Source organism: Triturus cristatus, chromosome 4_1 (genome assembly GCF_964204655.1).
Source record: "Triturus cristatus chromosome 4_1, aTriCri1.1, whole genome shotgun sequence".
Classification (NCBI taxonomy): Eukaryota; Metazoa; Chordata; class Amphibia; order Caudata; family Salamandridae; genus Triturus; species Triturus cristatus.
Window position 1 is genome coordinate 810,623,320 of NC_140585.1, and position 15,340 is coordinate 810,638,659.

Here is a 15,340-nt window from a genome sequence, read left to right on the forward strand (position 1 = left end):
GACTAAAACCAGGGAGCCAAGGGGTGTGACTGAAACCAGGGAGCGAAAGGGTCTGTGTGACTGAACCAGACAGCAAAGAGGTCTGTGTGACTGAACCAGACAGCAAAGAGGTCTGTGTGACTGAACCAGACAGCAAAGAGGTCTGTGTGACGGAAACCAGACAGCAAAGGGGTCCGTGGGACGGAAACCAGGGAGCGAAGGGGTCCGTGGGACGGAAACCAGGGAGCGAAGGGGTCCGTGGGACGGAAACCAGGGAGCGAAGGGGTCCGTGGGACGGAAACCAGGGAGCGAAGGGGTCCGTGGGACGGAAACCAGGGAGCGAAGGGGTCCGTGGGACGGAAACCAGGGAGCGAAGGGGTCCGTGGGACGGAAACCAGGGAGCGAAGGGGTCCGTGGGACGGAAACCAGGGAGCGAAGGGGTCCGTGGGACGGAAACCAGGGAGCGAAGGGGTCCGTGGGACGGAAACCAGGGAGCGAAGGGGTCCGTGGGACGGAAACCAGGGAGCGAAGGGGTCCGTGGGACGGAAACCAGGGAGCGAAGGGGTCCGTGGGACGGAAACCAGGGAGCGAAGGGGTCCGTGGGACGGAAACCAGGGAGCGAAGGGGTCCGTGGGACGGAAACCAGGGAGCGAAGGGGTCCGTGGGACGGAAACCAGGGAGCGAAGGGGTCCGTGGGACGGAAACCAGGGAGCGAAGGGGTCCGTGGGACGGAAACCAGGGAGCGAAGGGGTCCGTGGGACGGAAACCAGGGAGCGAAGGGGTCCGTGGGACGGAAACCAGGGAGCGAAGGGGTCCGTGGGACGGAAACCAGGGAGCGAAGGGGTCCGTGGGACGGAAACCAGGGAGCGAAGGGGTCCGTGGGACGGAAACCAGGGAGCGAAGGGGTCCGTGGGACGGAAACCAGGGAGCGAAGGGGTCCGTGGGACGGAAACCAGGGAGCGAAGGGGTCCGTGGGACGGAAACCAGGGAGCGAAGGGGTCCGTGGGACGGAAACCAGGGAGCGAAGGGGTCCGTGGGACGGAAACCAGGGAGCGAAGGGGTCCGTGGGACGGAAACCAGGGAGCGAAGGGGTCCGTGGGACGGAAACCAGGGAGCGAAGGGGTCCGTGGGACGGAAACCAGGGAGCGAAGGGGTCCGTGGGACGGAAACCAGGGAGCGAAGGGGTCCGTGTGACGGAAACCAGGGAGCGAAGGGGTCCGTGTGACGGAAACCAGGGAGCGAAGGGGTCCGTGTGACGGAAACCAGGGAGCGAAGGGGTCCGTGTGACGGAAACCAGGGAGCGAAGGGGTCCGTGTGACGGAAACCAGGGAGCGAAGGGGTCCGTGTGACGGAAACCAGGGAGCGAAGGGGTCCGTGTGACGGAAACCAGGGAGCGAAGGGGTCCGTGTGACGGAAACCAGGGAGCGAAGGGGTCCGTGTGACGGAAACCAGGGAGCGAAGGGGTCCGTGTGACGGAAACCAGGGAGCGAAGGGGTCCGTGTGACGGAAACCAGGGAGCGAAGGGGTCCGTGTGACGGAAACCAGGGAGCGAAGGGGTCCGTGTGACGGAAACCAGGGAGCGAAGGGGTCCGTGTGACGGAAACCAGGGAGCGAAGGGGTCCGTGTGACGGAAACCAGGGAGCGAAGGGGTCCGTGTGACGGAAACCAGGGAGCGAAGGGGTCCGTGTGACTGAAACCAGGGAGCGAAGGGGTCCGTGTGACTGAAACCAGGGAGCGAAGGGGTCCGTGTGACTGAAACCAGGGAGCGAAGGGGTCCGTGTGACTGAAACCAGGGAGCGAAGGGGTCCGTGTGACTGAAACCAGGGAGCGAAGGGGTCCGTGTGACTGAAACCAGGGAGCGAAGGGGTCCGTGTGACTGAAACCAGGGAGCGAAGGGGTCCGTGTGACTGAAACCAGGGAGCGAAGGGGTCCGTGTGACTGAAACCAGGGAGCGAAGGGGTCCGTGTGACTGAAACCAGGGAGCGAAGGGGTCCGTGTGACTGAAACCAGGGTGCGAAGGGGTCCGTGTGACTGAAACCAGGGAGCGAAGGGGTCCGTGTGACTGAAACCAGGGAGCGAAGGGGTCCGTGTGACTGAAACCAGGGAGCGAAGGGGTCCGTGTGACTGAAACCAGGGAGCGAAGGGGTCCGTGTGACTGAAACCAGGGAGCGAAGGGGTCCGTGTGACTGAAACCAGGGAGCGAAGGGGTCCGTGTGACTGAAACCAGGGAGCGAAGGGGTCCGTGTGACTGAAACCAGGGAGCGAAGGGGTCCGTGTGACTGAAACCAGGGAGCGAAGGGGTCCGTGTGACTGAAACCAGGGAGCGAAGGGGTCCGTGTGACTGAAACCAGGGAGCGAAGGGGTCCGTGTGACTGAAACCAGGGAGCGAAGGGGTCCGTGTGACTGAAACCAGGGAGCGAAGGGGTCCGTGTGACTGAAACCAGGGAGCGAAGGGGTCCGTGTGACTGAAACCAGGGAGCGAAGGGGTCCGTGTGACTGAAACCAGGGAGCGAAGGGGTCCGTGTGACTGAAACCAGGGAGCGAAGGGGTCCGTGTGACTGAAACCAGGGAGCGAAGGGGTCCGTGTGACTGAAACCAGGGAGCGAAGGGGTCCGTGTGACTGAAACCAGGGAGCGAAGGGGTCCGTGTGACTGAAACCAGGGAGCGAAGGGGTCCGTGTGACTGAAACCAGGGAGCGAAGGGGTCTGTGTGACTGAAACCAGGGAGCGAAGGGGTCTGTGTGACTGAAACCAGGGTCTGTGTGACTGAAACCAGGGAGCGAAGGGGTCTGTGTGACTGAAACCAGAAAGAGAAAGGGGCTGTTTGACATAAACCAGAAAGGAAGTGGTGAAAGTGGTGCCCGGACAGGGCTGCATACATGGGAGTTAGAACATCCAAGGGAGAAATCCAGCCCCCTCCCATGAGGTTAGGATTGGAGCTGTGGTTCCATAGAGTTGCAGAAACTTTAAACATGCCTTTTTCAAAGTGGAATACTATGCTAAAACAGGTTTCATTGATTTAAGGCAGAAAAGGAATGATTAAGAGAAAAAAACTGTACAGCAATAATGCCGCTAAATTTGAATTTTTGTGCTGCTAAATTTAAATTTGTGTGCGTCTAAATTTGAAAATCTATATCGCAATATCCTGGGGGGGGGTCTGTTTAATAGATATATTAAAGCACAAGATGGTAGTGCACTGCCATTTACAGACTGCAGATTTTCCATTGAAATGGACAAAAATGTTCCCAATACAATGCAGTTTTACTTTATGGAACTATGCAGTGTATAAACAATAATCTATGGAAATTGGGTTGCAGCAAACATATTTATCATTTGCACATTGCCAAGTAAAGTTTTCTGGTTTGTTTCGATCCTATTTAAGTAATTGTTTTATCACACAAATTTACAAAACAGATTTCATAACTACTGAAATGTATTTTGAAATATTTGCACACTTCACTTTTTAGCCATTTAAATGTGTGTTAGAATAACACATGACATACTACAGCCTTTCATTGCACATTTGTCAGACAGTTCACTTTACAAAATCTGAACGCAGAATAATTTTGACGAGATAAACAAGATTTAAAGGCATCTTTAATGCTCCTTCACTTTATGAGTGAACGAAAAAACCTGTTGTTTATCAGCTCGCCAGAAGCGGCATGTAGGCCTTAAATATAGCTCGCACTGATAAAATCTGACTTGCCATAGCGAGTAGATTTGTCAAGGCCTGTTGAGTATGGGCAGAGCTGCTCTCAAAGCCCAACTCTAATGTGTATGTGGCAGCATTGGCAAGTCTCATTAGATCACGTGTCGGGACATGACGATTTATGCAAGCGACACAAATTATCAGATTGGAAGGAAAAGCCTCAATGACACAACCCACCTTGAACATGTGTATAATGTGTGCACAAACTTGAGATTATTCATAAAGTGGCAGTGGTAGCATACCTGCTCTGAAGGCAGGTTACATTAAAGTTCAAAATGTTTAGGGTCGAGCCTGTGAAAGCATGTGCTATGACATGCGTCTCGCTTGCGAGATACTCTTGTATCCAAAAAGGGCTTTGTGCCCAGCCATTGCTTACCCTTCGTCTGCTTCAGAGTCACTCTTCTTTGCAGACATGTTCATTGGCCAGTAGAGCACAAACGTCACTTCCAATACTTGCCGAGGAGCAGGGAGCAAGCACAGACTAATTCAACTTAATACGTTCCCATCCGCTGCTCCTGATGTGGAGGTACTGTTTTATGCCCCTCCCACTCTCCCTTCTTGCTGCTCCCTCTACAGTGCTTGCACGAGTTTCAAATCACACTATCCCCCACTCCTCATTCTTGTTTCCCCCCAATCACCCTCCTCTCACTGTTGCTTGCTCCCTCCCGCCCCCCCCCCCCTGTGGCACCTTGCCTTGTCCCTCTCCCACCGTCATGGGGTGTTTGCATATATCGCAAACTCGACCCAAAGGTTTAAGAGTGCTTTACATAAGCACCGATTGCATTACAGACGGACACATCAACATTTTTTAGGCACAGACAGATTTAATAATTTGCCCAGAATCAAAAGATGTTGAGTGTCCTACTGAGATTAACCCAGTTCCCCAGGTTCAATGTCTGCCGCTCTAGCCATTACACCACATCCTCTCCCCTGTTTATACAAATACAACCCTTGCTTAGTTTTTGGGACGCGCTGACTGAAGCGAGGAGAACGCTGTTGCCGCAGGAGGGGGACTACCTGTCCCAGACACCTTTGCCAAGTGAGGGCGGAGCCTCAGCCGCACGAGCGCCTCATAAGCACCTGGGAGACACCGCAGCGCGGGACGCGCTGACTGAAGCGAGGAGAACGCTGTTGCCGCAGGAGGGGGACTACCTGTCCCAGACACCTTTGCCAAGTGAGGGAGGAGCCTCAGCCGCACGAGCGCCTCATAAGCACCTGGGAGACACCGCAGCGCGGGACGCGCTGACTGAAGCGAGGAGAACGCTGTTGCCGCAGGAGGGGGACTACCTGTCCCAGACACCTTTGCCAAGTGAGGGCGGAGCCTCAGCCGCACGAGCGCCTCATAAGCACCTGGGAGACACCGCAGCGCGGGACGCGCCCGGGCAAAGCCCGGGCCAAGGGCGGGCCCGTCCTTGCCCGTCAAGGACCGTTCAAGACCGGGCCGGGCTCACCTTCTAATATTTGTCATTGGACATCAGAACTGTAAGTGTCGCTAACGGCCTTTTGGCTGTGCTGTTGGTTACCCCTGACTGTTGTGTGATACTGAAGCACTACCCCCAACTTTCCAGGCACCATTTAGTAACCTATCCCGGATTAACGCCGCCCCAACCTACGTGTCTAATTAAGACTGGCTACCCTTGTAGGCTTTGCATTTTAGTAATTGTGGGCAGCCCGGGGCTGTTGAGTGGTGGCCTTCGATCATAAATTTTAAAATTCTGTTATTTTTTAACGTCATTTCATATCAAGTGCTTTTTTAATTCAGTAATTTCTGTGTTCGGTAATTTTTATGTTGGTTATTTTATTTCTTTGTACCTTTGTATTTTATTTTTTAACGCGATATGCTCAAATCAGTCGGGAATCCCCGCCCTGGTGTCTCTACACTTGATAACTATTTAGTTAAAGTAGTAGACAAAATTAATAAGGAACGTAGACTATCTTTCGGTTTAGGAAGTATTCCTGACCCTACGATACAACCTATCACTGTGGAGATTTCTGCTCCTCTGCCTATTGATCCGTTGTTTCCCACCATTGATGATAGTTGTTCAGTGGTCACTCCAGATAGTTTAATCAGGGAGGGCAACAATGAAAAAGTGCAATTACGGGTTATTTCTGATGCCGAGGATTCCCATAAGGAACCTGCTGCAAATAAGTCTCATTATGATCTTGACTCCGTCGCCCCGGGTCTAGCGGCCCCTAAACCTCATAGAGTGTTGAGGTCGGGGAGACATTTAAGTAGACCAATACAACCTAAGAAGGGGGGCCATAACAAGAAAAAGAATAGTGCCCCCTTACCAAGCGGGTGTCCCACCGAGTCAAACATCTTACTAAATGATGATAATCCCACCCATCTGACACTAGCCCCAGACCAGCTTGAGCTTCTTATAGGGATGATTGATGCTAAATTGGATAAAATAGTCCTTCCACTCCTCGACAAACTTGAGGTTGTTTCTAGGGAGGTTGTTAGATTAAGTGAGCTTGTACAATCTGCCGTGAAACCAACCAATAGCCAGCAACCAGCCGCTGCTGCGATCCCTATGGTCGGGGGTCGGACCAGCAGGCACGTGCAACCTAACAAAGGAACCTCCATTGTTGGAACGACTTATATAGGTTCTAGTAACCCTGCTCAGATAAATAGTAATCCTATTATAGCTACTGAGCAGCAGAGTTATTTAAACTCACCTTCCTCAGGGGGTTCTATAACAGTTACTACAGCATTACCTGCTTGCACTAATGAGGTCCCTCTGAACCCGCCAACCATCCGGGCCCCGGGGAACCAGTTGTAGATCACAAAAAGGGGGATATCTAATAATCGTGGCCTACCTCAACCAAACCTCCCACCGGACTGCTCACCTTATGTAGCTGTCCTGACCAATGTTACACCAATTAGGGAGGATGGGTTTCATCATTATATTGAATCACATGAGTCCCTTAAAAATAAAACCGTGGCATGGCTTAACCGGGAGTGTGGCTTTCCAGTGGCTCTGGCGGACCAAATTTTGGCTACCACCAGGGTCAACTGGATTGGCACATCCCCGAAGCACATCTCTGGGGATTGTATTATTGTTAATTTCAGTAATCCACACCTTGCCACAACAGCTCTGATTCGAGCCACCTCCCGTCCTTGCAATGAGCAGGGCATCTCACTCCGTCCCTTGGGCTTTTTTTATAGACAATGCATTAGTCATCATTTTTGCAACAATGAGGGGGGGTGAGTACGAGGGGAGAAGCTGTGGACAGGTTTGCAAATAGTTTTCATGCGAATACTGCTAATCGTTTTGAGTGCCTTAGCGGGCTAGATCAAAATGATTGACTGGAATACAAGATACACCCTGCGATTCTGGAGAGACAGGGTGACCTGACCTGGGACAAAATGTTTGTATTTTAGGGATTCCTACCAACACCCCTGGGATAATTATAGATCGTTTGCCTAGGGACTTGAAGGATGATACAGTTGGTCAATTGGAATCTTCGATGGTGTTGGGTATGTTACCCCCAGTCACCGTGTTGGAACGGATCCCGTTTGGTACTGATCAAACTGGCCATACCCCAGGGTACACGGATAACCCCTCTGGGACAGCTGTAGATTGTACGCCTATGGGCAGGGAGGGCATCCTTCTTGGCCGGCCGGAGTCATCACCATATACTTTAAATGTTGCTATTTCCCAGCAAGGTAGTAATTGTTTACTTAAGGGGCCTGGTGCACCTGGTTTTTCCAGATGTTACATTGCAAGTTGGAATATTGCGGGCATCAGGTCCAAATCAGATTGCTTAGGTTGGACCGAATTTTTAGCTCTCTTCGATATCATCTGTTTACAGGAAACTTGGTGTAGGGACTTTGAAGGATATAATGGTTTTGTCTCTTACCAGTTACCTGCCACTGGCTCCGTATCAGGTAGAGCTAAGGGAGGCCTTTTGATTTTAATATCTGTCCAAACCCCATTGCTGGTTAAAAAATATATACAAGTTGGGGCTCATTCTCAGATCCTGTGGCTCTACAAAACCGGAGGCAGGAACATTCTTTTAATACATTTTTATAATAATGTTTTTGATGATTCCAGGGTTCAGGTGGTTAGTGCACTATCAAGTGCGCTGGATGATATCCTTAAGGAATCCAACGTAATCTTTGATATGTTCATGGCAGGAGATTTTAATGTTACTACCTGTCCATTCTCTAATGTCAATGTTTGTAGGGTGGTGGACTGTTATGGAGACGGAATTTCCCACTTTCAACATAATCGTTACGGAGATGCCTTAAATAGTCTCCTTGATTCACATAATATGTTTATTATGGTGAATGAGAAAAATGGGCAGGAGAAGATTTGTCCTACTTTCACAGGTCGGGGTGTGAATTCTGTTATTGATTTTATCTGCATTTCCTCGAGTCTCGAGGCCTGGACTATGGCACCTAAAGTCATAGACATCCAGCTTAGTGACCATAATTGTTTGTCAGTCGAGGCTATGTTATGGGAAAATAATGGGAACCATATTGCAGGCAGTATCAATAACATAGAAGTTGTACGCCCTAATGGTTTTAGACTCAGATGGAGGGGGGACAAAGCCGAAATCTTGTCTGACTCAATTATCACTAGCTGCCTGGCTGGTATCACAGGTATTTTAGAAGATAACCTTGGTACTATTGGCTCTATTGAGCTTTTTACTGGTATTAATGCGGTCATTGACTCCAAGTTTACTAGTACATCTAAACTTAAGGAAGAACGTCAGCGGGGGTGGTTTAATACAGCTTGTACTCAGGCTTTAAAGGAATTAAAGTTAGCCTTATCAGCCTCGCCTAGAGATAAGGATTTGGTTGCAGATCTCAGAACCAGATACAAGGATACCCTTAAACGGAGGAAACTGGAACTCAAACAGGAAGCGTGGGATAATTTGTCCCTGGCCGCCGAATCCAATAATAGCACCCTATTTTGGAAAACAGTTAATTCCCCTTTTCTCAAAGATGACAAAATCCCTGAATTAACTTCTAATGTTATGAAGGAAGAGTGGGTTTCCCATTTCTCTAAAATCTTTGAGTCTGATACTGTATCTAGGGATCCTGGGGATAGGTGGCCGTATATGCCATTGAACATCACCATTCAAGAGGTTTTAGATGGCACAAGGGCAAGTAAAGGAGGAAAAGCCCAGGGACCAGATGGCGTCCCAATCGATGTTTACAAACTGGTCCCTGAAGTCTGGGGGCCTTTGCTTACTAATATCTTTAATGCAGCAGCCTGTAATGAGGTGCCCCCTACTTGGGAAGAATCCATCCTAATACCAATATTTAAGAAAGGAAATCGAGGGGACGTTAAGAACTATCGTCCAAACTCCTTGTTGGATTCTTCCGTAAAAGTAATGAGTAGAGTGCTCCTAGTAAGGCTGGAAGAATGGGTGGAGGATAATGGCATTCTAGCAGAGAGCCAGTTTGGGTTCAGGAAGGGCCGAGGTACGATTGAGCAGTGTCTAAATTTAGACCTGCTCATCGGTAAATATACCCTGGCAAAGACTGGCACTATTTATCTCTGCTTTGCGGATTTGAGTAGTGCCTTTGACCTGGTGGACCATGGCATTCTCTGGGCAAAGCTCATTGAAATCGGGGCACCTGAGGGCATTGTGTTTTTCTTAGCACGTCTTTATGCCAAATTACGTGCTTGTGTCCGTTATGGTCCCAACGGGGAATGTACCACTAACTTCGAAATCGGACGTGGAATTAGGCAGGGATGTGTGTTGGCGCCACTGCTATTTACACTTTTTATTAATGAGATTGATCTTTTTCTTAACCCCTTCGGTGCTCATGATGGAACGGTTCCGTCATGAGCCACGGTTGAGCTGTGCTCATGACGGAACCGTTCCGTCATGACCACGCCCGCGCAAGATTCCGTCAGCACAGCGGCGGAATTTGCGCAGCATGGAAGGGGTTAAATCTTTGGCTGTGGACGCCCCCAAAATCAATAAGGACCCAGTCCCAGTGATATTATACGCGGATGACGCGGTCCTAATTTCACGTACCCCAAATGGCCTTCAGCGATTGATGGATGGCTTTTCTCAATTTATCACAAGTAGAAAGTTAGTGATAAACAAATCCAAAACCTATGTTATGGTATGTGGGCGTAGGAACAGAAAGACCCAGTCTTCCTTCTTTATAGAGGGACAGAAGGTTCAGGCTGTTGATAATTTCTCATATTTGGGGGTCACCTTTTCAAATAAAAATATTTGGGTTAATGAACATAAGAATGTCAGGGCCAAGATGGCGAGGAGTGCTCATGGAATTTTTTCCATGGCCACGAAACTTGGAGACAGGCGGGTTCAGGATATGCTTAAAATCTTTCAGTCCCGCTGGGTTTCGATTGCCTTATACGGAGCTGGAATTTGGGGCTATGCCCCGGCGGGATCTCTTCAGGTCGAGGAGAATCTTTTTCTGAAGAGACTTTTGTGTTTGCCAAGCTCTGTTTCCAATGTTTTAGTGCATAACGAATTGGGTATTTACCATCTTGCCGATCTGATCCTCCTTAGGCCTCTGTTGCTATGGCGTTCCATCTGGATAAAAGAAGAGACCTCATTATGTAGAGCTATTATTTCTGATTGCCTCTCTTTGGACCACCATCTGAAGATCCCATGGTTAAAGTATATCGTGAATAGTTTTCATGAGATCTTTAATATTAATATCATGGTGGATCACTGTGGGGCCAATGTGTTGTCTAAAGCAGAGCTTAAGCACTGCTTTTTACAACAGCTCTCCACTAGGAGGTTACAAAACAGTTTGGAACTTTCCTCCTGTGTTCTCTATTATGATCTAAATGAATTTGTAGGTCTCCAACCGTATTTGTTACAAGTGAGCTGGAAGTCACATCGGTTTGTGTTGGCCAGATTTAGAACAGGAATAGCCCACAATCTTGTTGCTTTCCCCTCTCAGTACCTACATCCTGTTGGCCCCTGTCCATGTGACAATACTACCCCCCAAAGTACCGTGCACTTCCTTTTGCTTTGTCAGTTGTATAAACATCTGCGGATTGCTAACCTGAAACCCTTATTTGTAAAATTTGGAGTTAGATCAATACATGACTATATGAGCTTGCTTTTTAATTTACATCATCCTGATGTTTGTTTTTATACAGCTACCTTTCTTCTTAAATCAATTAATGCAAGCAAAAGTATGTTTTTTTAACTTTTTAATATTATTGTATATTTTGCCCATGACTCTGTTTTATATTTTATGCTGTGCTTTTATGGTCTTGTTAAATGTACCGAATAAAGCCTTATGAAATGAAATGAACTTGTATTTGATTTAACACAATTAAGACCCTCCCCCATTCAACTTGATAACGTATACACTTGAAACTTCACAAAATTTACATATTTTTTTGCAGTTCTTGCGAGAAATGCCCGAGATTAGCCACATTAAAAAAAAATACATCTCTACTGACCTGAACACCCACCCGCGAAGGAAATAACACAGGGAGCAATTGTAGAGCCACTACAAGCCAAAGGCACGCTATTCTTTCAATTTTCTAAGGTGACTTGTGAATAGATTTTGTTTTCAAAATGAAAAGATGTGCCCTTTTCTCTTTGTTGAGCAGAAGGTCCTATCCTGATATGCAGTTTCACTAGCAAAATAACTGCTATCACTCAGCGTCCTCTGGGTGTGTGCACTGTGCAACATTCCTTGACCGTCACTGAACTGTGTTCAATGACGGGAAATGTGTTCAATGACGGGCACAGCAGGGGCGTGGCCATGTCTTGAGACAGCCACAGCCCTGTCTTAGGGCGACAGCAACTTACTCAGGGCCACTCATTGGCTGAGTGGGAGAAAGTAGGCACTGCCAACTTCCATGAGAGCTTTATTTTTGCCATGTCCTGAAAGGAAGGGGTTCTGAAATGTGCAAACAGAGGAGTACAGGTGCAGTAAAAATCTGATGTCTGATCAGAATGCAGACAGACAGCACTGCAACAAAAGAACTGAATTGCTGACTTAGTGAACACCATGATTTTTATGCAAACTCTTGCTGGTCCTTTCACATGGCGACAAAAAAAAAAAATCTCTTTTTTTTTTTTTAACAGTGTTTTATATAGCACGAACTTGACCCGGTATCGAGTATCAGAGCGCTTTACATAGCACCAGTTGCGTTACATGAGGACACATTCATTTTTGTTAGGCACGGGAGATTAAGTGATTTGCCCAGAATCACAGGATGTTCAGCGCCGTTGCCGAGACTCAAACCCAGTTCCCCAGATTCGAGGTCGACCGCCCTAGCCGTTAGGCCAACTCTTCTCCCCAAATATAAATGTCTGACCAAGGTAGCGCATGGTGTTCATTCATGAGACTTTAAATGCGCAAAAGCCACAAGCTGCTCAGGCAGTACATGCGATACAAATGTAGGTACCCCTGTTTCATTAATAGACAGTATAACCTTGTATTGTACACAGTGTAACTGCTGGGCAACCTGTACTTCGATGTTGGTTGTTCTTACTATAAATGTACAAGTGAAGCCTCTGTGGTGTAACTCTTCTTCATTATACAGTTTATATATTTCTGATTGTGTGTAGCACCGACATAATCTAAAGACAACGTCAGAGCACTTTACAGTGACAGTTGTTGACAGTATTTGTTTTTTTTAGTCCACATCCTTGCACCATAGCAGGTCCCAAGCCTGACCCTTTTATTTCACTCAACACAAGAAATGAGATGATCATTATGATTGATTAAAGGTTCTTCAGGTGCTATTCTAAGTGCCTAGGTAAAGTTTAATCAACACCATGTTTTTTGTGAGTCACTGAGTGTGAGCTGCTACCTTGCATAGTATGTTAGGTGATGTTCAGTGTGTTATGCCCAATTTTAACAAAACCTGCACTCGCGCAAAGTAATGGGAAGTGGTCATTCAAATGGCCTGAGCATTCATCAATATACATAGAATCTTAATAAGCGTGCACATGTCACAGTGTAGTGATAAGAACAACTTTATGCCAGCAACAAGGCAATGCTTAAGTCTATTACAAGCAAACTTGACAATGTTTAGAGAACACTGTTAAAATAACAGAATGTTATAGTGGATGCCTGTTAGTGATCCGCCACTCCACTCTACTCTTCTCCAGTCTATCATACTCTACTCCACTCTGTACTACGCTTCTTTATACCACTCCACTCTATGTCACTGTACACCACTATAATCTACCCTATGCCGTTCTACTCCACGCCCCTCAAATTTACTCCACTATGTACTCAATCTGCGTCACTCCATGACACTATGACTCTCCACAACTCTCCACTCTATGCCATGACTACTCCACTCAGACACTTCACTCCACTCTATTACATGTTACTGCACTTTACTCCACCCTACGACACTTTAGTCCACTCCATGCCACGCGCCTCCATGACACACTGCTCCAGGACACTCCACAACACTCCACACCACTTCACTCTTTTAACCATGCTGAACAGCAGCCACAATGGTGTACAACATGGCTAAAATACATTGGCAAAGCCACTAGCACAAGCGAGACCTATTGACCTATTAAGCGAGATCTATTGGCTTGTTCAGATTGTGCACCATATCTACAACACTCAGTGCTTTTAGGGGCAAGATCATACCTTCCTGATTTCTTTAGTTAAATCCAAGCGTTATTCTTTTTTATACACTGCGACGTATCACCAAATTCTATTATGGATTGGTTCATATTTGACTCGTGAAAAATCGTGTGAAAGTCTTCCCCAGTTATTCTTCCTACACAGCGTTTCATAACATGTCGAAAGTGTCTGTGATGACGGAAATGGAGATAAGTGGTGTGTTCATGAACTCTGTCGCATTGCTTCCAAAGTGACTTCGCAACGCCGGAGTCCTCCTAATCCCTAACCCATGATTCAACACAGTGGTTGAAATGGAACAACAGAAGTGTAAGTATTCACTGGTCAACAGTACATTTGTGCGATTGAGAAGTGCTGGTACTCTCCTATTACAAGTAGTGAAATGTGACCCCCGCGAAGTGCAGGCTCTCTCCGTTTCAAAAAAAAAAGTTGAGGTACTCAACGACTATGACACCGACCTATTAAAGCACTGATACAACCAATTAGGTCTATGCATTTACCGGATGGTAATTTCTCGATCTTAACCCCCTCTATGGTTATTTTACTATCCACGATTCGTTCACCTACTCCTGTGGTCTCGCCACTATCCCTTGCCTTTCCCCTCCCGTGATCCATTATCCTCACCCATGCGGATATGGACGCTGGCAGTCGCCACGTTGGTTCCGTAGTTGAAGTCATCCTCAATAGAGGAGCGTGTGTACACTTCGCCTTCGCCGACCCCCATTTTCACCAGATAGACAGCAACGAAACCAAGCCACTTCGCTTCGCAAGTCGCAACTCTTGGGGCCACTTCCGTGTAACGTAACTCGTCGTCACAAAACACTCATCACGTGAGCACGCAACGTAAGTACCTTCGCAGGCTACCAGACTGGAGGACTAGAGCGTAACTGCTCTGCGAAAGGCATCTTCGACGTACGGAAACCGTGTTGTTCTGTTTTTCAATTGGGCAGAGGCGTTGCTACAGCGGTGCATGCGGGCTAGTAGTGGCACCGCAGTTACCTTCACAGGCCCCTATGGGGTAAATTGACACCAACCAGGAACTGTAGGAGGAAGTTATGTTTTTTAAGTCTACAAACAACTCCCACATCAGACAGCGACCAGCCGGCTTGGATTCCTGCGTGAAGTGACCTAACTGCAGCAATCCATCTGTTCTCTGAGCTCGAGGAATATTCAATTGTATACATGCCATTACCACATGAACAGAACAGGATGTGCACGAGATGAAAAGAATGAGAAATTTCCTAGCTATAGTGTAGGAATTTTTAGGTCTCGCCTAGCAAACGCAGCGCATGCGCTGCTTTGCCTTGGTGAGACTATTGTTAGGTCTCGCTTAGGGACGCAGCTCGCTAGCGAGATCTATTGTTGCCGACTTGACTTTGGAAAGGGGACAGGAGATGTGCACTTTCTCAGACCGGCGATGTGCACGCTCACGGCGTGTGTATCAGCTTGCTCCAGGACAGCACATGGGCACGCGCACAGCGTGTCTTTCAGCTTGCGCCTGGAGCCTGCTCCCGGGCAGCAGATGAGCACGCACAGGCGTCTCTACACTTTCAGGCACTCCCACCCACCGCGCGCTCGCCTGGACAGCCCCATCGGTCTGAGTTGGGCGCGCACAGTGTCTCTTAACTTTCGAACGCTCCCACTGCGCGCTCAGCTGGACAGCCCCATCGGCCTGAGTTGGCGGCGGGTCGGGTCGGCGCTTTGTGCATGGCAAAGGAGAAGCGCTGTTTCTCACTCAGGAGGGACTCCGGTCGCGCCTTGTCCCTGTCTGCATCCTCCCAAAGCGCTCGAGGCTGAAGGTGGGAGGCTTCTGCGGCTGCAGTCCCCGTGTACTTACTAGGCAAAGGAACAAGGTGGACAAAAAGAGGTAGGGTTTGTTTCAAATAAAGCATAATTATAATATCACTGTAAACGATTGGCCCGATGATGACAGCGCAGGAAATCGAATAAGTGCTGTTGCTCATTAGGTGACTCGATTCCAAACGTGTACGGCGTCTCTTTTACTGAGGAGATATGCACGCGTACAGACACGCAATGTGCACATCTCCTGTCCCCCTTCCGTCGTCGCAAGCCTCATGC

The 15,340-nt window shown here is 48.4% G+C and overlaps 1 protein-coding gene across 1 annotated transcript in view; it reads right to left on the reverse strand.

Moving 5' to 3' along the window:
* Window positions 1-14,194, reverse strand: part of TMBIM4 (transmembrane BAX inhibitor motif containing 4) — a 100,193-nt gene extending 85,999 nt beyond the window's left edge. Inside the window, exon 1 of the mRNA XM_085653436.1 lies at window positions 13,886-14,194. Within this exon, the coding sequence (XP_085509562.1) occupies window positions 13,886-13,985 (100 nt within the window). The 5' untranslated portion in view covers window positions 13,986-14,194. The remainder of the gene's footprint in view (window positions 1-13,885) is intronic.
* Window positions 14,195-15,340: the final 1,146 nt, after the last annotated feature.